Source organism: Zootoca vivipara, chromosome 8 (assembly GCF_965207765.1).
Source record: "Zootoca vivipara chromosome 8, rZooViv2.hap1.1, whole genome shotgun sequence".
NCBI lineage: Eukaryota > Metazoa > Chordata > Lepidosauria > Squamata > Lacertidae > Zootoca > Zootoca vivipara.
In genome coordinates, this window is record NC_142591.1 from 77,803,615 (window position 1) to 77,828,623 (window position 25,009).

Consider the following 25,009-nt stretch of genomic DNA (forward strand, 5'->3'; position numbering starts at 1 on the left):
AACCTTGATGGCAGAAAGCGAGGAGGAATTAAAGAACCTTTTAATGAGGGTGAAAGAGGAGAGCGCAAAATATGGTCTGAAGCTCAACATCAAAAAAACCAAGATCATGGCCACTGGTCCCATCACCTCCTGGCAAATAGAAGGGGAAGAAATGGAGGCAGTGAGAGATTTGACTTTCTTGGGCTCCTTGATCACTGCAGATGGTGACAGCAGTCACGAAATTAAAAGACGCCTGCTTCTTGGGAGAAAAGCAATGACAAACCTAGACAGCATCTTAAAAAGCAGAGACATCACCTTGCCGACAAAGGTCCGTATAGTTAAAGCTATGGTTTTCCCAGTAGTGATGTATGGAAGTGAGAGCTGGACCATAAAGAAGGCTGATCGCCGAAGAATTGATGCTTTTGAATTATGGTGCTGGAGGAGACTCTTGAGAGTCCCATGGACTGCTAGAAGATCAAACCTATCCATTCTTAAGGAAATCAGCCCTGAGTGCTCCCTGGAAGGACAGATCGTGAAGCTGAGGCTCCAATACTTTGGCCACCTCATGAGAAGAGAAGACTCCCTGGAAAAGACCCTGATGTTGGGAAAGATTGAGGGCACTAGGAGAAGGGGACGACAGAGGACAAGATGGTTGGACAGTGTTCTCGAAGCTACGAACATGAGTTTGACCAAACTGCGGGAGGCAGTGCAAGACAGGAGTGCCTGGCGTGCTCTGGTCCATGGGGTCACGAAGAGTCGGACACGACTGAACGACTAAACAACAACAACAACAACAATCATCATGGTGCTCTTCAGATAATTTGACTCCTATCAGCTCCACTCAGAATGGCTAATGGTCTAGGGATGTTGAGAATTGCAGTCTGGAGGGCACCATGTTGGCTATCCCAGGAATAGGGCATAAAGCAGAGATTTGTGGGAAAGCTGGTCAGGTGAGGCTTACGAGAAGACAATAGGTCCATACAAAAACTATAGCCAAGAAATAGAAATCTGTGAATGATTACTCAGGAAAAAGCAAATACTTCTAAGTTCCCTCCAAGATCTGGGTAGATTCAGTGAGGGGCATAGACCCAAAAGAATCCATGCTACCTTGTTTGTGGGCAGAGAAACTGTGTCTGTTAACCATTTAAGTAAATTTCTCTGGTAATGAGAAATCAACCAGAAGGTTTTGAGGGGTTGGACTCAGAATTGGCAGTAGCGCAGCTTCCTTCTCTTCCCATCAGAAGTCTAGTGGCCTCCTGCCCACTATGTTCCACCTTCCACAAAGCTCCAAGCCATTCCAGGTCTTGATATTGCAGGGGGTTGGACTAGATGACCCTTTGGGTCCTTTCCACCTCTACAATTCTATGATTCTGTGGTATGGTATGTGGACATCTGGATCCTGACCACTAAAGCAAGGGTGCGTATTGGGCAACACTTGGCCTAATTTTATGTGGATTGCAAGGAAGGGGAGAACAGAGTGAAAAGGAGGGAGAGAGAGAGAGAGAGAAGGAATGATTTTATTTTTATTTTTTATTTTTTATTCATTAAAGGTTTTCTTGGTTTACAAAGATATGTGCAATGTCTCTCATAACATTTTTACTGTCTCGGGAGCTGCCAACACCCAGCAAGCAGTGCCTGACACATTAACCCCTGAAGGAAGAAATGCAGAATGAAAAACTTTCCTCTCCTCATTTGGGTAACCTTTTATAATACAGTGGTGCCTCGCTTAACGAATGCCCTGCTTAACGAAATTTCCGCTTAACGAAAGGATTTTTCGAGCGGAGGTTGCCTCGCTAGACGAATTCGTTTTATGAAAAATTCGTCTAGCGAATCGCAGTTTCCCATAGGAATGCATTGAAATTCAATTAATGCGTTCCTATGGGCAAAAAAAATTCAAAAAAAATTCAATGCATTCCTATGGCATTCGCTGGATGAATTTTTCGTTATAAGAAAAGACCCGTGGAACGAATTAAATTTGTCTAGCGAGGCACCACTATGGTGGTCTGTGTGAGCCCTAAATTTTGCACCCCCAAGGGATCTTCTTAGTTATGGATTTTCTCAATGTTGTCCCCCCTCGACTTGGTGCCCTGTGTATGAGAAATGCCTGCATCACCCCAAATCTGGAGCTGATCTGGATCCTCTCTTCTGCTAACACAGCACCTTTCTGTTCTCGCCACCCACCTCATTGGGTCAACAGCCTCCACAACAGACAGCAGTGGGTGAAGTTTTAAATATTTTCTCCCTCCAGGATGAATTATTCATGGCTGATATGAGCAAGTCACGCACAAACAGGAGGTTATGCAAACCCCAATTTTTCACACCCGTCCTAGACCATGTTCCTAGAACTGCTTTCTGCATATTAATCTACTGTCGTAACAGACCCCAAAATCTTAAAATCAAATTAAGCTCCATGATCCTTAATAGCCTGCAGGCTCTTTTCTTAATAGAAAATGGTCCCCATTTAAACAAGGCATTCTTCTGAGTTGACAATTAGCGCTGTGTGCTCGCTCCAGACTACTGAAGTAATTTGGATTATAAATCAAGCTAAACTTCCACTTACTGTGGAGCCGAGCTGTGAGAGGGAAAATAAGTTGCTGTTTTGTGTTGTGTTTTATGAAAACAGAATGTTTCTGCTATTGCATACGCATAAAGGAAATATTCCAGTGTGGTGGTGCATGAGCAAAAAAATGTGTGGAATTAAGCATTCACAGGGCTACTTATGGGTAGTAGTGCCAGGGTCACCATCTATGTGGTACCCATGGCGCCATCTGAGCATTTGCATCTTATAGGGATCTCAAACTGCAGGTAAGTCTGGGAAAAACATTACGTCATTGCCAGAGTCTGGGGAAAAACATTACGACGTCACTGTCAGTCTGGGTAGACAGTGCTGAGCTGCATGGATGGACTGGCCCAATAGAAGACAACACCACATGCTCATGGATGGATGGATGCTAGCATGTTACATGCGAGAGAAGTGGCTGCATTTTTAAGGTGGAACACGTAAGCTGAGAGCATTATCTTTTCAGTTAGAATAATAGAATCATAGAGTTGGAAGAGACCACAAGGGCCATCCAGTCCAACCCCCTGCCAAGCAGGAAACACCATCAAAGCATTCTTGACATATGCCTGTCAAGCCTCTGCTTAAAGACCTCCAAAGAAGGAGACTCCATCACACTCCTTGGTAGCAAATTCCACTGCCGAACAGCTCTTACTGTCAGGAAGTTCTTCCTAATGTTTAGGTGGAATCTTCTTTCTTGAAGTTTGAATCCATTGCTCCGTGTCTGCTTCTCTGTAGCAGCAGAAAACAATCTTTCTCCCTCCTCTATATGACATCCTTCCATATATTTGAACATGGCTGTCATATCACCCCTTAACCTTCTCTTCTCCAGGCTAAACATACCCAGCTCCCTAAGCCGTTCCTCATAAGGCATCATTTCCAGGCCTTTGACCATTTTGGTTGCCCTCTTCTGGACACGTTCCAGCTTGTTCCAGTTGAGACGTCTCAGAAAGGAAGGCCCCCACAGAATATGTTCAAAAGCTCTCCGTTACCAGGACTTTCCCTGCAACCAAACACGAACTCTCTTCTCTAGGACAGACACTCTGAATGTGCTCAGAGGCTCCTTTCCTTCACTTAAAGCACTCTGTGTTATTTGGAAATTGGCCACACTGTGTGCTGTGTAAGTTGGCAAGACAGTTTGGAAGACAGGAGTGCCTGGGGTGCTCTGGTCCATGGGGTCACGAAGAGTCGAACACGACTAAACAACTAAACAACAAGAAGAAAATAATAACCTTGTTCTGTTTTGATCACAACTTTTCTCTTTAATTTTTTTTTAAAAAAAATGCATTGAAACAATAGAATAAATGACAGCATACAATCACATAAAAAGATCATACTTTTCTCTCCCACTCTCTAAACAAACGTTTTCATCCTTGGGGAAGGTGCTCTCTGCACATGCTCCGAGGCACCTCAAAGTAGCCGACAACATTTTTTTATTGAACCGAAATATAAATATATTATGCAAAGCTGGTTAAGGCTGCCTAAACGTTCAAGGATGTAAGTGCTGAGCCGGCCCTGGCTTACAAATATGTGCTGTTCTTCGCCCCGCCTTGCCTCTGCTTTCGCTCCTCTGCGGGCGCAGAGGATGCAGTTGCGGCGACGCTCCGTTGCGCTGCAGCAGCCCCTGCGCATCTTTGTCTGCCGCGCAACAGGGGCGGGAGGAGGAGGAGGAGGAGGAGGAGGAGGAGGAGGAGGAGGAGGAGGAGGAGGAGGAGGAGGAGGAGAGAGAAGGACGGAAACTACAGCCCCCATCATGCAGAGCGCCTCGGCGAAGCCTTTAATAGGGTAGGGCTGGGAGCAAGATGGCAGCGGCGGCGGCTCCGGCTGCAAAGGGAAAGGGAGCGGCGCAGGTGAGTGCGTGCGCTGCCCGCCGCGGATGTGCGGGCATCTATCTCAGGCGCGGGTATCGCTTTTTAGAGGAGGATGCGTATAGGCTCCCATTTGCAAGGCCAGGGAGACAGCAGCAGCAGCGACAGAGTCCTTCCTCCCTGCCTCATTTTTCCTCTCTCCTCCCTTGGCTTGAGCACAGTCGACTGAGGTGCATTGCATTGCATTGCATTTTTTTTTTGCATGTTGCATTCTTAACATTTTATATGCCGCCTTTCCTCCCAAGAGCTCAAGGCGGCGTACATGGTCCTCTTCCTCCCCGTTTTTATCCACCCAACAGCCCTGCGAGGTAGGTTAGGCTGAGAGCTGGTGGCTGGACCCAAGGTCACCCAGTGAGCGTCATGGTTTTTATCTGGGCGGTTTCCCTTCCCCTTTTACCCCATTTTCCTTCCATGCTTCCTCTCCCTCTCCTGTTTCACCCCAACAACAACCTTGCAAGGTAGGCTAGCCTGGAAACAGGTGGTCACCCAAATCAGCTCCTTTGCCTGAGAGGAGATTTGAACCATGGTCACAGCCTTATGCTCTAGTCTAGCCTAGTATTTCCCAAACTTGGGACTCCAGCTGTTTTTGGACTACAACTCCCATCACCCCAAGCTAGCAAGACCAGAGGTCAGGGGTGATGGGAAATGTAGTCTGGAGAAACAATTGGAGACCCAAGTTTGGGAGACAGTGCTCTAGCCACTTCAACACACTACCTAATTCACAAAAGGGTAGAGCTTCATTTGCTTATTGAACCCTGCATTGTTGGCTGCATCATTATAATTATATCTGGGGTTTTCTGTCACCCTCCCCCCTTTTCTTTATGCAGTCTGGAGAGGAAAGTATCTTTCAAATTTAGCGGGACCAGATGAAAAAATGAGTTAGGAGAGGTCTCTTGCTTGCCCCTTTAACAGCTGTGTAGACTTTCAGTTAAGCTACACCTGCTGAAATCTAGTCTGCACAGCTATTAAAGGTGTAGGAACCTTTTCCTCCTTTGCATCTGCCCCCCCCCCCACATATGCAAAGCATGCCGTCTTCAAATGCCCCCTCCCCAAACCCTCTTGCAGTGTGTTAAGCGTGTGCTCATAGCTGTCAGAAAGATTTGACAACCCCTGTTGCTCCTCCATTTGCAGTCAGAGCCTGTGGCTGGGAAGGTGGGAAATCCTTGCTGATCAGCTTATAGCTGCTAATCTGTTTGTCATCCCCGCACACACCTGCTTTCCTAAGTCCCCTGCCCCTACAGATAAGGCAACTATATCATGTCAGTTCTGATGCCAAGGAGGAAGAGATTCTTCTCTGTGATGAAAAGAAGCGCTCATCAAATCCCCGAGTCTGGATTTGGAGTGGGGGTGGGGTGGGGTGAGAATGCAGCTGAAATGCCAAGGTAACCCTTGTTTGTGTCCCTGTTTCCTCTCCTCCCAGGTGAGGAACCTGGGAAGCAGCCTTTTACAAAGCTTTGACCCATTTAGCTTAGTATTGTCTACACTGGCTGGCAGCAGCTCCCAGGGTTTCAGGCAAGGGACATTTACAGCCCTACCTGCAGATTGAACCTGGAACATTCTGCATGCTAAGTAGGTGCTCTAACATTGAGCCCTTGATTTGTCGGTCTGCTCAAAGCAATCTCTTTTCCCCGTCCCCAAGGTGTTGGTGTATTGGGGTAGGAGACATCCAGGCATGTCAAACCTGCGGCCCTCCAGATGTTTTGGACTACAATTCCCATCTTCCCCAACCACTGGTCCTGCTAGCTAGGGATCATGGGAGTTGTAGGCCAAAACATCTGGAGGGCCGCAGGTTTGACATGCCTGGCGATGGGCTGTAGCTCAGCAGGAGGGCATCTCTGTTCTGCATGCAGAAGGTTCCTGATTTAGGTAGTGCAATTGTAGTTGTTTGGGAGGTTTGGTGCAACAAACCCACTTCCCCCAAAGCTCTGACTTGTTGCTGTAAATAAAGTGATGAGGAAACTTAGCCAGAAATGGTTTAAGACAACATCATCTCCCTTCAACCATGTAAACAAATCAGGATGAATGTTCAATGAACAGGTCATCTGGAAGCTCCCTAAGGGAGATGAAAGGAGGCATCTGTAGGGCACTGATAAGTGCAGTTTATCTGACCCACATTTCCCTCCAATTCCCTATTGTGGCCAACCAGGTGGTCCTCTTTAGTTGTTTGCTCCACAGCAAACTTATAGTACTGCTCCTGAATATGGAAGCTCCATTTGGATATCATGCTTCTGCTGTTGTTAATTTGTTTTATCAACCTTCTGAAAAACCGTCTAAAGCAGGCTTCCTCAAACTTCGGCCCTCCAGATGTTTTGAGACTACAATTCCCATCATCCCTGACCACTGGTCCTGCTAGCTCGGGATCATGGGAGTTGTAGGCTAAAAACATCTGGAGAGCTGAGTTTGGGGATGCCTGGTCTAAAGTAAGGATGGGGAAGCTGTGGCCTTCCAAATATTGCTGGACTACAACTCCCATCATTCCTGGCCATTGCCTGCGCTGGCTGGGACGGATGGAAACTGTATCCCACAGCATCTGGCTGCCTCTGATCTGTAGTCACAGATCAGGGTCACTGCTCTAAAGCCAATATCAATCATTACATTGTGTGGCTGCACACTCTGCAATTGCCCTTCATGTGATGATGGCTTGGTTTTATTGTCCTGAATCTGCCGTCAATCAATTTTATTGGATTTCTGGTTCTAGGAAACAGGAAGACAGGAAGTTAATAACCTCTGTCTCTGCTCCTCGCTTTCCCTACAACAGGCATAGGCAAACCCGGCCCTCCAGGTGTTTTGGGACTACAACTCCCATCATCCCTGACCACTGGTCCTATTAGCTAGGGATGATGGGAGTTGTAGTCCCAAAACATCTGGAGGGCCGAGTTTGCCTATGCCTGCCCTACAACATTTAAGACTTCTACCCAATCACCCTGGTTATCTTTTTATTTCTCAAAAGTCCTGCTTCTGAATCTTTTGCATTTTCCCCCCATTAAGAAGTCCACCCCCCAACCCATTCATCATTAGGGCTGTCCTATACTGCTTATTTTCTAATTCTGTGCTCTTCACTTGAGAAAATGTTCACTGGCTTTATTTGATTTGGAAACATAGATAAAACACTTAAACAGATGTTGCCATTTTGGAGAATTAAGGGATGGTATTCAGCTAAGTTTTACTCAGAGCAAACCAACATAAATTAATGAACATGGCAAATTAATTTCAAGGGGTTTACTCTGAGTAAAACGTAAGTTGGCTACTACTCATGGTTGTTTAATGTTTAACTCTACATACCCAGCAGTTGCAGAGTTGGTTTGACAGCAGAAGATGGCAATGAATAATAATACAAATGTTGGATTTATTGACTCATAGACGTGTACATGACCCCCCTCCCCCGGCAGATCATCTAGTTCTAGTCCAATCTCCTGCAATGCGGAAATCACAACTGAAGTACAAGACTCATTAGAGATGTTTAGAACATTCATTGTTCTGTTGTGCTGAATGAATCAAATTCCCTGCTACTGGCAGTGGATTCTGGCTTGTTATAGTAGACTGTTGTTATTGTTATTGTTGTTGTTGTTTAGTCGTGTCCGACTCTTTGTGACCCCATGGACCAGAGCACGCCAGGCACTCCTGTCTTCCACTGCCTCCCACAGTTTGGTCAAACTCATGTCTGTAGGTTCAAGAACACTGTCCAACCATCTCATCCTCTGTCGTCCCCTTCTCCTTATGCCCTCAATCTTTCCCAACATCAGGGTTTTTTCCAGGGAGTCTTCTCTTCTCATAAGGTGGCCAAAGTATTGGAGCCTCAGCTTCAGGATCTGTCCTTCCAATGAGCACTCAGGGCTGATTTCCTTCAGAATGGATAGGTTTGATCTTCTTGCAGTCCATGGGACTCTCAAGAGTCTCCTCCAGCACCATAATTCAAAAGCATCAGTTCTTCGGGTGTCAAATGGAATTGTGTCCCGGTTATTATTTTTGTTTGTGTGGTCGCAGTTTTTCCAATAGCAGATTCCAGACTGCTGCTATTTTGGGGGGTGGGGTGGGGTGGGGGGTGGGAGTCAACCTGGGCTATTCAGGTTGCATAATTATAGTTGATGGGGAGATCTTTGATCCGATCGCGCTGGGAGCTGGGGCGAAAGAGGCTGGGTTCCCGCCTCCAGCTAGTTTAAAAGAGGGGTAGCCCCGCCTCCCGGCTGACCCGATTGCCCAGCCCAGGTATGACGGAGGCAGGAACCCCCCCCCTCGTGAGGGGGCTGAGCTCTCAGCCCCCATCGCGAGAGTTCAGACGGGCCAAGCCCACAACACCACCTCCGTGGGATGCGGAAGTGGTTTTGTGCAACAAACCTGTTTCCCTGGAAGATCAGACTTTTTTGCAGTAAGGAAAGTGACAGGAAAATGCAAGACAAAAAGTGTAAGCTAACACTTGCTTTGATGCAGCTTCACCTAACCTCCCCACAAAGGCTCATTAAATAGCCGGCACCATCTAATCTCATTGCAAACAGATCAGGATCTATACTGAACAAAACAGGTCAGCTGGAACTGCCCTCATTTCAGAGGAGGTGGACAGTTTTCAGAAAGATGCAACAACAAAATGGGATGCATGGTAACTGTAAGCTATGTGTAAATAAAACCCAGTACTGTATACTTTTACAAAATATAATAGAGCCTGGCATTTACATGGATCTACAGGGGATGCAATCTGCTTCTGAGTGCACCAGTTTTTGCTGTGAAAATGGCAAACCAGGAATAAGGCTGCTGATTGCAAGGCAGCTCATGCTGTGATTATAGTAGAATCCCCACCCTGAGCATATACCGAGATTTTATTTGTCTCTTTAGCTTCTTATTGGCTGTGGTTCTCTAAGGAAATCAGGCAGAGATCTTTCTCAGTCAGGCACCCCGTGGTCCCTTTAACTGACATTCCAAGGGGATGGAATTGGGAGCACTTTCAGAAGGATGCACACCAGGAATGGGAAACCGGGTGACACCAGGAAGGCTGCAGGTCTCTTGCTTCTGTCAGCCCCAGGCAGCTCAGCCAGTGGTCAGAGGTGATGGGTAATTGCTGTCTTAAAATGTATAGAATCATAGAATTGCAGAGTTGGAAAAGACCACGAGGGTCATCTAGTCCAACCCCCTGCAATGCAGGAATCTTTCGCCCAGGGTGGGGCCTGAACCCATGAAATTAAGAGTCTCATGCTCTACTGACTGAAGGAGGACCACAGATTCCCCATTCAACATCTAGTCAACTATGAGTGGTTTCAGAGGAGGGTATAAAAGATAGTTGGTAGAGCACAAGATTCTTAATCTCAGGGGTGTGGGGTTTGAGCCCCACTTTGGGCAAAAGATTCCTACATTTCAGATGGTTGACCCAGAGATGACCCTCTTGGTCTCATCCAGCTCTACAATTCTATGAGTCTTAAGTTCTATGCGGGGAGGATGAAGAAATTATATACCCAGGAATATCCCTTACATACATAATAGATCTCTGTGGTCTGTGAGAAAGTTCCATGGATCTCAGAAGCCCATTCCATAGTAAGGCGCCATCTCTACTATACATTTAAAGGACATGTTAGCTATTCTGCCACTGGTCCATTTAGCTGCATATTGTCTACACTGGCTGGCAGCAGCTCTCCAGAGTTTTAAGCAGGGCTCCCTCCCAGCCCTTCCTGGAGATGCTTGGGGATTCAACCTGAGCTACAGCCTTTCCCTTCATCATTGCCATCGGTGGATTATATAGACGCAATGAATGTGGGTGAAAGCACATGTTTAAGTCTGAGCCATGGCGCCTCTCTTGTGTTCTCCATTAAATGAGGCAACTCTGGAAAGCGATGCTGCTGTCCGAACACTTGTGATACCCGCAGCATTGGTGCAAAGAAATTATTGCGATGAAGATGAGCACCGAGGCTCTTGAAATGTTAATGTTGTGCCCGTGTGTCGACACTCCTCTAACGACGCTTCCCAAATGAGGCAAAGTAGTTGAGTGTTGTGGGCGGCTTTGCACTTGACATTTTCAGTGTGGGTATAAATACCCAGAGTGCGAAATAGGCAGGCTCCCCGTCAGTTGTCATAGGCACGTGCGGGGAATGGTGACCGCTCCCCGTAAAACGCGCAGGAGCAAGCACCAGATTCCTGGCTGCCCCTTCTGCGATAAAGCGTCTATTTATACATGCACCCTCTGTTCACACTGGGTGAGGGATGTGTGCGTATACGTGTATATATAAAACACCAGATTTTGTTTGAATCTTTAAAAATAGTGGGTTTGAGGTACATGTGGGGAGCTGTATTAGGTTGACACAAATCAACCTAATGGTTGTCAGTTGGGGGGTGGGGGGGCAATTCTATGGCAAGATCTGTCAGGACAAGCAGTTTACGATGCGCCAGATCTCTGGCTCAGCCAGCTGATTCCCCTTGTCAGGAGTATGGGCAGGAGTCAGGCTCTGGGGCCTGTAGTGCTTTGCAGGACTGGGGCCTGCCTCAACTTGTGCTGGTGAAGCAAGGAGTGGCCACTCAGGTGAGGCCTCAGCTTGTGCTGGAGAGGCAAGGGGTGGCCAATCAGGTGAGGCCACTTGATACCTCACTGCACCTGGTGGCAGGAGCTGGGAGGGATAAAAAGCTCAGCATTTCCCTTCAGCTCTTTGCCACAGCAACGCTATCCCTGCCTGGTTGCTTCTGGCCTCTTGCTCCTTGGACCCTTGCCTTGCCAACGCCTTGCTCCTTCGACCCTCGCCTTGCTGACGCCTTGCTCCTTGACCCTTTGCCTTGCTTGACCCTTTGCCTTGCTGACGCCTTGCTTCTTGACTCCCAGACCTTCACCTGTGCCTTGCTCCTTGACCCTTGACCCTGTGACGGCCTGCTGCTGGACCCTCAGCCCTGCACCTGTTCCTGCTTCTACATCACCATCTTGCCTGCCGACCGGACCGTGACACCCCTCTCGGCTGGAGTCAAATTCACAACCCTGGCTCAGCCCATGATATGCTGGTGTAACTTGCCCACCCTGGCTTAGCCGCTGAGCCAAAGCTGCTGTACGTCTGCCGCGGGGGGGGGGGGGGTCCTAAACCTGTACACCTGGCAGGGCCCCCCAACTCCTAGGGGCCCAGCTCTTTTGCTCATGTTCTGAATAGGGTTGCCAGACTCAATAGTCACAGTGGACAGGACTTCTGTGCCTTTAATTGCCCTGCTCTCTTTTGAGTCTGGAAACCTTAAAGAGAAACCAGCAGGCACTTTGTTTAATTTCCAAGGAAAGGGTCTGCTGGTTTCTCTTTAAGGTTTCCAGACTCAAAAAGAGAGCAGGGCAATTAAAGGCACAGAAGTCCTGTCCACTACTGAGTCTGGCAACCCTAGTTCTGAATGATAAGGGGGAGGGGGAGGCCGAGTGTGGAACTGAGTGTGTCATGGCTTCAATGACTGGCTCCTCCTCCTGCCACAGAGGCAAAAGAGGAGGAAGCAGCCCCTGACTGGTGGTGGCAGGGGGAGAGGGAGGGGGAGGCTGATTGTTGAGCCTGCGGCTCCTCCCTCCGCCACTTAAGGAAAAGATGGGGGAAGCAGTTCCCGGCTGGTGGTGGCTGCGGCACGAGGTGGTGGAGGCCGAGCAGGAGAGAGGAGGAGCCACTGGCCATTGAAGTCGCACTGCCACCATGTTCAGCTCCACCCCCTGGCTCCTCCCGATGTCCTGACATCACGATATCGCACACGCGACATCCTGATGTCGTGCGCACATCATCACCCCTCCAATCCTTGACGCAAGTTGGCGCCTTTGTCACCTGGTAATGCACGGGTGGCGCTGTGGGTTAAACCACAGAGCCTAGGGCTTGCCGATCAGAAGGTCGGCGGTTTGAATCCCCCTGACGGGTGAGCTCCTGTTACTCGGTTGCGGCTCCTGTCCCCCTAGCAGTTCAAAAGAACGTCAAAGTGCAAGTAGATAAATAGGAACCGGTACAGCGGGAAGGTAAACGGCGTTTCCATGTGCTGCTCTGGTTCGCCAGAAGCGGCTTTGTCATGCTGGCCACATGACCTGGAAGCTGTACACTGGCTCCCTCGGCCAATAAAGCGAGATGAGCGCCGCAACCCCAGAGTTGTCCATGACTGGACCTAATGGTCAGGGGTCCCTTTACCTTTTAATGTGGCTACTCAGCATAGAACACAGTTTTAAAGGCATGTTTTCCCTCTGCCAGGCTTAGGCAGAGCGCCAGAACCAGTCCCACTTCTGAATAGGGCTTGGGTCTGGTGCAACTGTACTCCAGCTTAATTTTTTTTTTTTTTTAAAGATTTTTATTGAAGTACGAGAATTTTTACATACATTATATTCTCTCCTTCCAATGTTTAATTTCCCGTACCATTTTTTCTTTCCCTTCCCACCCCCTCCCTCACCCATAATCCATTGGAAGGGTTCAAACAGTTGTCCTCAGCCACGGGCACAATGTCTTTAATTTCCACTGAATGTCTTCTGGTCCAGTAGTTGTTATCCATTGAAGATAGGGGTTCCATCTGGTCCTTATCGCAGTAGACTTGGCCTTCCATGTCATATCCTGTGACGTTACTGCCACGATGTCTGACTGAATAAATTCAAACAGATAATTAGTCCAGACCTCTACTGTCCATTTTTCTCTATCTTTCCAACCTAGAGCTATTGTTGCCTTTCCTGCTAGTATCATTGCTTTGAAGGTATGCTGGTCACCTTTCTCTATGGCCGTGTTTCCTAGTATACCCATTGTCATAAGATTGAAGTCTATAGGTAGCTTCACTTTAAAAACTTCATTAATAACCTTAAGGATTTTATTCCAAAATCCCCCTACCTCTGGGCATTCCCAATACATATGGGAGAACCATCCCTTGGCTTGTTCACAGTGCCAGCAGTTAGGGTTCAATCCTGGTATCATATTAGCTAGCTGGGCTGGAGTTCTATACCATTTTAGAAAGAATTTTAGTTCGAGCTCCCTAAATTTGCTTACTTTAATCTCATCTATTCCTTTCATTATCCTTTCGACCTTTGATTCGCTAATTTGTTCTTCTTTACTCCACATCTTTTGAATAAGTTGGGTTGTCAGTTCTTTATTTGTAATCATCCTCTTATAGATTTTACCTGTCATTCCTTGTTTAGCTTTTTCCATTTGTTTATATAGTTCCTCTATTGGCTCTTCTAATCTCATATTTCCTATCTCTTGAGCTTTAAGAATTTTATTATATAGCCCTCCAATTTTTAGCCAGTATTGGTTACCTATGTTCTCTGTTACTTCCTGCAATGACTTTAAGGACTCTCCTCTATACATATCTTGGACTATGTGATATCCCTTAGCACTAAGAATTTTCCACCATTTGGGGTCGTCTATTGCCTCGTATATGCTTTCTAAGGGTGCCCACAGGGAGATCCTTTTTAACCATATAGGTTGCCATCTCTTCCATATGCCTAATGCCAATTTCCTGGGTCCTATTGCAGATTTCAGATCTTCCTTAACATTATTTGTGAAGATTCCAAATCTTCCTGCACCATTGTTGGCCTCGTCCTCAAATCTGATCCACTTTTGTTTATTTTTTGCTCCAATTTCTAGTAAAGTTTTTAATTGGACGGCTTCATAGTAATTATAAATGTTGGGGAGGCCCCACCCTAATTCTGATTTGTGGTTATACACAAACCTCTTTTGTGTCCTTGATTTTTTACTTCCGAATATCCATTGTCTTATCTCACCATTCCATTGTTCCAATTGCTGTTTTTTTATCTCTAGTGGGATGGCTTGGAAAAGATAACTTAGCTTGGGGACCCAGAACATTTTGGTAGCCTTGACTCTAGCTGTAATGCTTAAAGTTTTGTTTCTCCATCTTTTCATATCCTTTAGTATTTTATTCCATGTCTTCTTATAGTTGAATTCTGCGGTCTTGTTAATATTCCTATAGAGTTCAATACCCAGGTATTTTATTCTTTTAGAACCCAGGCCCATACCTGTTATGCTATTTATTTCTTTTTTTTCAGGTAGGTTTACATTAAAGTACATTATTTCTGATTTTGTTATATTTGCCCCTAATCCGGAGTATTCCTCGAAATCTTCTAATATTATCTTTATTTCTTTTATCCCTTCCTTGGGATTTGTTATGATTACAATAATATCATCTGCAAACAAGTTAATTTTCATCTCCTCTTTCCCGATCTTATAACCCTCTATCCTTCCACAGTTTCTTATTCTTTCCGCTAGTTGTTCTATAGCCATTATAAATAGGAATGGCGAGAGAGGGCACCCCTGCCGAACACCTCTGCGTATTGGAAAGGGTTGGGAATGTTCTCCATTGACTCTTACCACTGCTGTTCCATCTTTATATAGTTCTTGTATTGCAAACCGATAAGCCTCTCCTATTCCATATTTAGTCATTATTTCCCATAAGAATTCCTGTGAGAGTGTATCGAATGCTTTAAAGACGTCTAATTTCAATAACCCAAGCTTTTTTGATTGTCCATGATGTAATACATTAATAATATTTCTAATCGGGTGGGCAATATTTCTACCCTTAACAAATCCATATTGGTCTTCTTTTATAATTTTGGGGATGGCATTTTTTAACCTGTTTGCCATGATTTTGGCGAAGATTTTATAATCTTGGTTTAATAGACTAATGGGTCTATATGAACCTACTTCTTTGGGGTCTCTGTTTGGTTTTAGGATTACCGTTATTTCTGCCTTTCTCCATGTTTCTGGGGCTTTTTTTCCTTCTAGTATACCATTAAAAAGTTGTTGTAATTCAGGGGCCAGAATTTCTACCATTTCCTTGTAGAATTCAGCCGTAAAGCCATCTAGTCCTGGTGATTTGCCATTTTTTAATTCCTTGATTACGTCCTTTATTTCTTTTATTGTAATTTTGCTATCTAGTTTACTTTTCTCAGTCTGATCCAGTGTTAAATTTATATTCTCCTGAAAATTAGCTACCTCCCTTTTTTTATATAGATTTTTATAAAAGCTTGCAAAGGCCTCTTTAATCTCCTTTGGGTCTTGCATTTTGATACCGTTTATTTTTATACTTTTAACTTTTTGTTTCTCTTTCCTTATTTTAAGATAATTTGCAAGTCTTTTTACTGATTTTATATTGTTCCTCTGAAAATCATTTCTGACCATTACTTCCTTCTTCCACAGCAAAGTCAGATCTAATTCCTCTAATTGTTTTTTAATCTCCTTGATTTGGTTTTGGGTTTTGGAACAGTGTCTAATAATTTGTTTGTTCTGTAATATTTCTAGTTCCTGAATTTTTAATTGTCTTTTAGAGTACCATTCTTTTTTTATTAATTTTTCTTTCATTATACAGTGCCCCCTCAAAACACATTTTGCTGCATCCCAGAGAATATCTGGAGTTACTGATCCTTTATTATCTTGGAAAAATAACCTGATCTGATCTTCCATATAATCTCTGTCCTGAACTTTGGCCATTATTAAATTATTATATCTCCAGGGTCTCTTGTCCTTACTCATTCTTAGTTCTAACTCAATACTTAAAGGGGCATGATCTGATATTATTATTGGGTGTGTTGTAATTCCTTTCACTATCCAATTACTAGCCTTTCCCAGGATAAAAAAGTCTATGCAGGATACTGTTTTGTGTCTGCTAGAGATATGGGTGAATTTGGGTTTTAAACCTAGAGTTTCATGTGCTTCTTGCAATCCCCATTTACTCAATAGAATTGTTTTATTTTTTGTGATATCCATATTCAAATCACCTGCTATAATAATTTCGCCCTCTGAGAACTGGTGGATTTTTTTTAGTATTTTAGTTAGGAATTTATTCTGCCTTTTGTTTGGAGCATATATGTTTACAATTGTTAGCACTTTGTTTTCCATTTTAGCTTTAACCAGCATAAATCTACCTTCCCTGTCTAGCACCATCTCTGTTATCTTAATGTCTATTCTTCTATTTACCAGGACTGCCACCCCTCTTGCTCTCGCTTTACTCCTTGCTTCTGCTAATACCTCCCAGGCTGGGTCATTAAGTAGTGGCTTTTTGTCTTTTTTTGGTTTGTGGGTTTCTTGAAGACACATTATATCGGCTCTTTGTTCTCTGGCAAACCTAGATAACCTATAGCGTTTTAGGTTGGATGAAAGACCATTGACATTCAGTGAGATAATTTTAATTGAGTTAACCATATTCTTTGTTGTTTTGATTTTTGTGACCGTTTAGCTGAGGAATTTTTTGCTTACTACTCTTTAACCCCCTCCCTCTCCCTCCCCCCCCTGTGGAAGAGAAAATATATTGGGGAAGAAAATTCATCCCCTCTCTCCACTTCCGAGAATGCACACATCCCCTCCCTCCCCTTAACCATAACGTTTCAATGATACACTTAGTTAAATGGCCTTTTTACTTTCCTTTAGGGTGTATCATCCTGCGGGTGTGTTCTTGGTCTTTTCTCTGGTCGTGTTGGAGCTTCTCCTGAGGGTCCTTCTCCTGGGTCGACATCTTCCATCTCCTCCTCCATTTCCTGGATCAGCAACTCATCCACTTCGATTCCCAGCTGAGTCAGCAAAGCCCCAGCCTCTGTTGGGTTCTTAGCGATAAGCCTCTTTCCATCTTTAAAAATAAGTATAGAGGCAGGGTATACCCAGGAAAACTTTATATTGTTATTATGCAGTTTTTGTGCATAAGGTTTCATTTGGCTTTTTTGCCTTAAAGTAGCCTGGCAGAAGTCTCGCTTCACCCATACTCTTTTTCCTTGGAAACTCAACTCTTTAATTTTCTTCAAGGTCTGGAAGGCCTGTTGTTGCAACTTCTCTCTTGAAAATTTGATTATTACATCCCTGGGGGATTTTCTCCCCTTGGGCCCTCGCAAACGATGAGCTCGTTCCACATCTTCTGGCTTCAAACTAACTCCTTGGGTGCCTAACCAGGTTCTCAATGTTTCTTCTAATTCTTTAGCCAGTATTTCCTCTGGGATTCCACAAAGAATCATATTAGCTCTTCTCTGGCGATCTGACAATTCTGCCACCTGTCTGGTTAGAGTAGTTACTTTTTTTTCATTTTCCTGGGCTAGCTCTTTAGCTTGAATTGCTAATTGCTTCACTCCCTTGATTTCGACTGCTATCTGTAGGACATCCTCCTTCACCGACTTAATATCGTCTCTAATGTTGTTTTGGGAGGTAAGCATTAAGTCCTGGAAAGTTGCTAGCTGAGCAGACAAATCTTTCATTGATTTAGCCATCTTTGGACTGTTGAGTAAGGCCGTAGGTAGGAGGAAGCTGCTGGGCGTCCGTTAAGCTTAAAGCTAATTTAGTGACTTGCTTACCAGGTTTGCAGCGTTGAATTTGGCACCCCCGGATTCTCTAAGGCTTCACACGCTTTCTTTTATCTTTGTTTTCTTTTTTCGGTTTATCTTACATTCCTTTAGGCCATAAATTGTTTAGCGTGGCAGGGGAGTTCCGAGGCAGACGACCGGCTCGAGCTAGAGCATGCGCACAACCTCGTGTTAAAAGCTAATTGTACTCCAGCTTAATTTACACCTTCCTGCTATACGCCAGCTTCTTGTGCATGGAATTGCTCTCCTGATGGAACTACCAGCCTTCTTTTATTTAACTGATAAGACTATCATCGCCATGCCCCTTGTTGGCCAGAGTTATGGCTCTGATTTCTCCCACGGCTGTTTGTGTGTTCTGTGATTCTGCAAAACCAAAGGCAGAATTCTTCCTGACAACCTCGGTTTTCATTTAGGGGAAAAAAAATACAAAACCCTCAAGTTTCTTGTCCCCGTGGCTGCAATGCTATTGTAGAATCATAGAATTGTAGAGTCGGAAGGGACCCCAATGGTCATCGGAAGGGACCCCAATGGTCATCGGAAGGGACCCCAATGGTCATCTGGTCCAACCCCCTGCAATCCATGAATCTCAGCTGTTATGCAGAGACAAATGGAAACCCTGAAATTTGTTCAACACATTTAATTTATGCAACTCAGGGTTTTTCAGCACATTGTTTGGATTTCCTTGGTACAGGCTTTCATGCGTTTACTTAATCCCACTTGCCCCTCACTTCAACAGTTTTTGACTCTGTTTTAAAACTCCAGGTTCTAAAAGACCCGTCGGCCAGTATTTCCATATCTTGTCCTCAGCTGCCGTGTGCCTCGGCCCTGTGAAAATCCATATTTTTGAGGTAATTAAAATGTTTGGGCAGCTCTTTGATTCTCCTCCCACCCTTTAAACCACGAAACCTCAGTAACAGAATTTCTTATTTAGTGTGGGGTGGGATGCAAAGGCTGGTGGGCGACATCTGTTCGACACACTCCTTAGTGAGTCCAATGGTACATTTTAGGAGAGAAAAGGGGGGGGAGGGAGAAACTTTGGTTTCTTTTCCCCCCTTCCCAAAAACCTTAGGACATTTTTTTATGTAACTGGGGAAAGTCGCACACAGCATATTGACAATCTGTCAGTGCTGCTGACAATTGATTTTTGTTTGGGCGTTGCTCCTCACTGCTGTTTCTTCATTATAAAATCCTGCTGATGGATGGCAATCTGCAAGGGGTGGGAGGATGAAAATGCGTCAAGGTGGGGATGGCCCATTCAAGTTGTCTGTTGGAAGTAGCAAACTGGTGGGAAGAAATCAGAAAGGGGAAGGGTGCTGGTTGAGAACACCAAACGCCAATTTGGGCTGTAGCCAAAGGTTCGTAGAATCATAGAGTTGGAAGAGACCACAAGGGCCATCCAGTCCAACCCCCTGCCAAGCAGGAAACACCATGAAAGCATTCCTGACATATGGCTGTCAAGCCTCCGCTTAAAGACCTCCAAAGAAGGAGACTCCACCACACTCCTTGCCAGCAAATTCCACTGCCGAACAGCTCTTACTTTCAGGAAGTTCTTCCTAATGTTGAGGTGGAATCTTCTTTCTTGTGGTTTGAATCCATTGCTCCGTGTCCGCTTCTCTGGAGCAGCAGAAAACAGTCTTTCTCCCTCCTCTATATGACATCCTTTTATATATTTGAACATGACTAGCATATCACCCCTTAACCTTCTCTTCTCCAGGCTAAACATACCCAGCTCCCTAAGCCGTTCCTCATAAGGCATCGTTTCCAGGCCTTTGACCATTTTGGTTGCCCTCTTCTGGACACGTTCCAGCTTGTCAATATCCTTCTTGAACTATGGTGCCCAGAACTGGACACAGTACTCCAGGTGAGGTCTGACCAGAGCAGAATACAGTGGTACTATTACTTCCCTTGATCTAGATGCTATACTCCTATTGATCTAGATGCTATACTCCTATTCACTAGAGACAGAGGCCCTGGAGTTGACTGGAGATGGTATGAGCAACTACCGGTAATTCCGCCCTCTTCCAGCCTTGCTGGCTCTCAATCCTAGGTTGGCCCCTTCCCATTGCATGCTGTTGCGTCCTACATTTTGGGTACCCATTTATGCACAGTGCTCAATTCATCCGCCTATAAAATGTTCATTTTGCATGGAACCTCTATGCACACCACAAAGCACTTCGATGCCACTTTAAACAGCCATGGATACCCCCCCCCCAAAAAAACCCCCAATAATTCTGGGAACTGTGGTTTATTAAGTGTGTTGAGAGTTGTTAGGAGTCCCCTTTTCCTTTCGCAGAGCTGCAGTTCCCAGAATTCCCTATGAAGAGGGTTTGATTGTTGAGCCATGCTGTAGCAAATCCCATGCCCCACCCCTGTGTGCGCGCGCACACACACACACACACACAGAGAGAGAGAGAGAGACTGGAGATTTTCAGACCTGCCAAACCTCTGAACCTTTGAAGGAGAAGGTGCTGGGCAGATATTTAAAAGGGAAGCGGGTCTCTGTTGCTGGTAAACAATTATTTCCCCCCAGCTTCTACCAGTTTTACTTGTCCGCATCCACTACTGTACATTGTGCTACTGGAACATCACTTTATAAAAAAAGTATCAAGCAAAGAGCCTGTTTTTCGGGTTTGATTCCACGGTGATATCCAGAAACTAAACTTGTGGTGGCTGTCATGGCAACAGTGTCATAATACTTGCTATTAATATTACACACTGAGAGCATGTTTTGAGGCTTGCCAATTATATCTATATCTATATATATGATGCTCACACACACACACACACACACACGTCATATGCCTAAATATTTTCGAGCGGAATGTTACGGAGAAAATGCAGTGGACCTTCCCGCCTCTACAAATTTTTCACAGGCTCTATCAGTGGTATTTCTCATGACCTATTTGATGCATATTACTGGTTTTCCAGCTAAAGGATGTGTGGGTTTCAGGGTGCCTTGCTGCACCCTTCATCTCTGGTCAAATCTGGTCAAACCCAAACTGTGGCCCTCCAGATGTTTTGGCCTACAACTCCCATGATCCCTAGCTAACAGGACCAGTGGCCGGGGAAGATGGGAATTGTAGTCCAAAACATCTGGAGGGCCGAAGTTTGGGGATGCCTGATCTAATGTCTCCATCCACTGCTGTTTTCACTGACTCACCCTCTTCTATATATGGTCCCTTTAAGCACATCTACATTTCACTGGATGCCAGGATTGGACTCCTCATACTGAACTTAAAGGCACAGTTATGTAGCTAACATAATGCGTGGCTGGGCAGCAGGGAATGGTTATCTGGTTAGATAGATAATTTATTATGGCCGGAGACCAGCATATAAAACACACTTGGGGGTACAATCCCAAAAGGAACACAAACATTCAAAACATTGAACAACAGTAAATTTAAAATTTATAAATGCGATAAGCGTATTGACCAGCCCACTGAGCAGTTTTTAAGCAGTGCCTGGAGACAGCCCTAACCCACTCTTTGCTATTATGGGCTGGCAGAAGTCCTGGATTTGTTCTGTAGCTTTCATGTGTATGTTCTGTCTTCTAAACCCAGAGTTGAGTGCTTTTTAGATGGTCCTATATTGAAATGGCCTGGACCTACATTGGCTCCCAGTATGTTTCCAAGCACAATTCAAAGTATTGGTGCTGACCTTTAAAGCCCTAAACGGCCTTGACGCTGTATACCTGAAGGAGCGTCTCCACCCCCATTGTTCAGCCCGGACACTGAGATCCAGCTCCGAGGGCCTTCTGGTGGTTCCCTCCCTGCGAGAAGTGAAGTTACAGGAAACCAGGGCCTTCTCGTTAGTGGCACCCGCCCTGTGGAACGCCCTCCCATCAGATGTCAAGGAGATAAACAACAGCCCTGTCTAAGGAAGTTTTTAATGTTTGATATTTTATTGTATTTTTTAATATTTTGTTGGAAGCCTCCCAGAGTGGCTGGGGAAATCCAGCCAGATGGGTGGGGTAATAATAATAATAATAATAATGATAATAATATTGCCACTTAAAAATATGGCGTCTTGGCTTTGAGGATGGTCGTTTGAAAGACTTGAAGTGGACAGTTCCATTACACGCCCATTACACAAATGTGCATACAGTCTGCATGCAATTACTCTGAGCTACAGGATGGGCCTTGTACAAATTAGCATGGTGAGTGACTGACCTCTAAGCAAAGGGAATCAATGTCTTTTTTGTTTGTTTAGAAGGAAATGGATAGGAGATCTAAGGATCAGTGCAAAAGGATTTCCCCCACCTTAACACCACCTAGTTTTTCAGGACGTACCCTCGGTTTTCTCTCGCTGTTATTGGACATTGGGCAGGGAATAAAAATTCTCTAAGGCAACCCCCACCATAGGTGCGTCTGCAGAAGCCTATGCAACAGAAACACTCTTTCAACTTGACAGAGAACTGGTCTGTACAAATAGGAAATGTCATTGCCTGATCAGTGTTGTTTTAGTTCTGTGTGTGTGTGTGTGTTTTAACATGCTGAAAAGGTTGCTCTTTTCAACTGTCTGGCCTTCTAATTTAGCTTTAGTTCTAAAAGTCAAACTGATACCTTCTTAACCTGTGCATAATTGGTATTAAGAGCTAAGAATACTTCTCTTGGCCTCTTTCTTTTGCACCTCTTCCATGCTCACTAACGCTAGCTGCTGATTGTTAATGATAATGGTTGGGAGAAGAGCGAGCCTACTTTTCAGCTCTGATTTGGAAGAACTTGCAGTGAGCAAAACATTAATTCTGTGTATAATTAAGCAAACTTGTGACCTGAGTGGCTCTCCTGCTATACCGAGAGCTGTGCCAGGTGTAGCAATCAGTGCTGTGGGGATTTCAGGGTTTATTTCCTGGAGGTTTTCCCTATGCATAGTGGGGTTGTTTGCATTGTGAACTTTTGTGTTTGCATCAGAAAAAAATCTGGTGCCCTAGAAAAGAGTGGTCTCATTTAGCATGCTCGCTTCCCTTGTGTTTAGTATGCAAAGCTAAAACCTTTGAAACTCACAAGCGCGCCTAATGTTGTTTTTGCAGTTGGCGTCTATTCTTTGCGACTAACGGGCTTATAAAAACGGGGGAGGGGAAATCCATGGAAAAATAAAGCACTGGAAATTTGATCGTGGGGAATTTTCTGCCCCACATATCTGGTGACAATAGGAGGGGAAGGGTAGACAGTGAGTTGAATTGACCTGTGCTCACCTATCATGTCTAAATGCAAACTTTTGCACCTCCACTGGGGAGATGTGTACGTGCTTTGAGGAGCCAGAGTGCTATTCTTTCCCTGTGACATCTGGCTCGGACCAAAGGATACTACTATTTATATACAGTGTGAAATTGGTGATCAATTCAGATTGATCCACATGACGAAGCATGTTGATCTTTCATTGTGGCATTCCAGCTCATAATATTAAGTTCTTGAGATGGCGACAGGAACTATGAATGCTCTCTCTAGCATTTATACTGTGGTGAGGCAGAGGTGTGCTTTTCACTGCTAGCACTGGTGTTGTGGGATGTAAGGACCCCTGACCATTAGGTCCAGTCGTGACCGACTCTGGGGTTGCGGCGCTCATCTCGCGTTATTGGCCGAGGGAGTCGGCGTACAGCTTCCAGGTCATGTGGCCAGCATGACAAAGCCGCTTCTGGCAAACCAGAGCAGCACACGGAAACGCTGTTTACCTTCCCACTTGGAGTGGTACCTATTTATCTACTTGCACTTTGATGTGCTTTCGAACTGCTAGGTGGGCAGGAGCTGGGACCGAGCAACGGGAGCTCACCCCATCGCAGGGATTCGAACCGCCGACCTTCTGATCAGCAAGCCCTAGGCTCTGTGGTTTAACCCACAGCGTCACCTGGGTCCCAATCACCCATTCCCACCACCCTTCTGAGTAATACAGCCCCTACCCCTCCCCACCCTCTGACTATACATAAGGGTCTGCTGACTTCTGTTTCAGTGTATCTGAAGAAGTGTGCATGCACATGAAAGTTCATACCTATGACAAACTTAGTCGGTTTCTAAGGTGCTACTGGAAGGATTTTTATTTTTATTTTTTTACCTGGGTCCCTGTTATGGAATGTACTCCCTCCTGAAATAAGGGGGACCCCATCAGTCCTGGCATCCTGACGGCTTTTGAAAATTCACTTCTTTATATGAGGCATTTCCTGGATCTCTTGACTTGAGCCTCCTGTTTTAATAGCTGTGCAGTTTTAATAGAATAAAAAAAAATCCTTCAGTAGCACCTTAAAGACCAACTAAGTTTTTATTTTGGTATGAGCTTTCGTGTGCATGCACACTTCATCAGATAAAAGCTCATACCAAATAAAAACTTAGTTGGTCTTTAGGGTGCTACTGAAGGAATTTTTTTATTTTGTTTCGACTCAGACCAACACGGCTACCTACCTGTAACTGTTTTAATAGGATTGCTTTATTGCATATTTTGATTCTGGATGTTTAAATTTTGATGCTTGTGTCCTGCTTCTGGAGTGACACTCCCAATTATGAAAAACAAATGCTGTAGTTTTGGATTCCAGGGTACAAAATAGACTTTATGTAACTTATCTTTCTCTTGAAACCCTTCTCCTTTCTTTTATTCATTTTTTCCCCAGGTAAGGCTTTCCATCCAGGTTTCACGCTGGTTTTCAATTAAGTTTCATGTGTAGCATTTGCAGCTGGTCTACACGTCATGGTTCGGAAAGGTGAGTGGGTAATTCATGCAGTGCATGTCTGGCTTATAGAACTGATATAGATAAGTTTCATGCGTATGGATATTTGCATTTTTGTCAGGTTGTCAGTGTATGAGAGACTTTTTCGTTGAGTAAGCACCAGCTTCTTACCAATTAACTGATTAATTGACAGCCTGTGTATAATTTTGCATAGTATCTTAATCTCAGTACAGGCACCATTTTTTAGGCCTTGAAGGAAGCAGAAATGTAACAAGGAGCCAAGAAAAGCCATGTCGTCTCCTTTTCCTTTTTCATATTGGGAAAAGGGCATCATTATTTCTTGTTACACTTTTCCAGTGCATTGGAATGCCCTCAAGTTATAAATGTGCTGTTTATTTGCAGCCCAGTCGATGAAAAATCAGGCTTGATTAAATCACTTAAACCAGGGGTAGTCAACATGGTGCCCTCCAGATGGTTTTTTTGGAGTCCAACTTCCATGATCTCAGAATAAAGGCTATACAAGCTGAGGGTGAACCAGAATTGTAGTCCAACAGCAACATTTGAAGGTCACTACACGGGCAAGCCCTGAATCAAAACACATAAGCCTGCCATTTTGTATATTCATTCTGTTGTGCAGAGGTGTCTATGTGGAGTTCAAGGGTTACACTGTTTATTACAGGGTTAACAGCAACCTCGCACAACAG

General features: G+C 44.9%; 1 protein-coding gene across 3 annotated transcripts in view; it reads left to right on the forward strand.

Moving 5' to 3' along the window:
- Positions 1-4,235: 4,235 nt before the first annotated feature.
- EFR3A (EFR3 homolog A) overlaps positions 4,236-25,009 on the forward strand; it is a 93,819-nt gene continuing 73,045 nt past the window's right edge. For 2 of the 3 annotated variants that reach the window (XM_060277610.2, XM_060277608.2), the window contains exons 1-2: positions 4,236-4,386; positions 24,249-24,338. In XM_060277610.2, the coding sequence (XP_060133593.1) occupies positions 24,326-24,338 (13 nt within the window). In that variant the 5' untranslated portion in view covers positions 4,236-4,386; positions 24,249-24,325. Of the gene's footprint in view, positions 4,387-18,410; positions 18,499-24,248; positions 24,339-25,009 lie in introns of those variants that run through there. The other variant, XM_088675900.1, reaches the window with a different exon arrangement.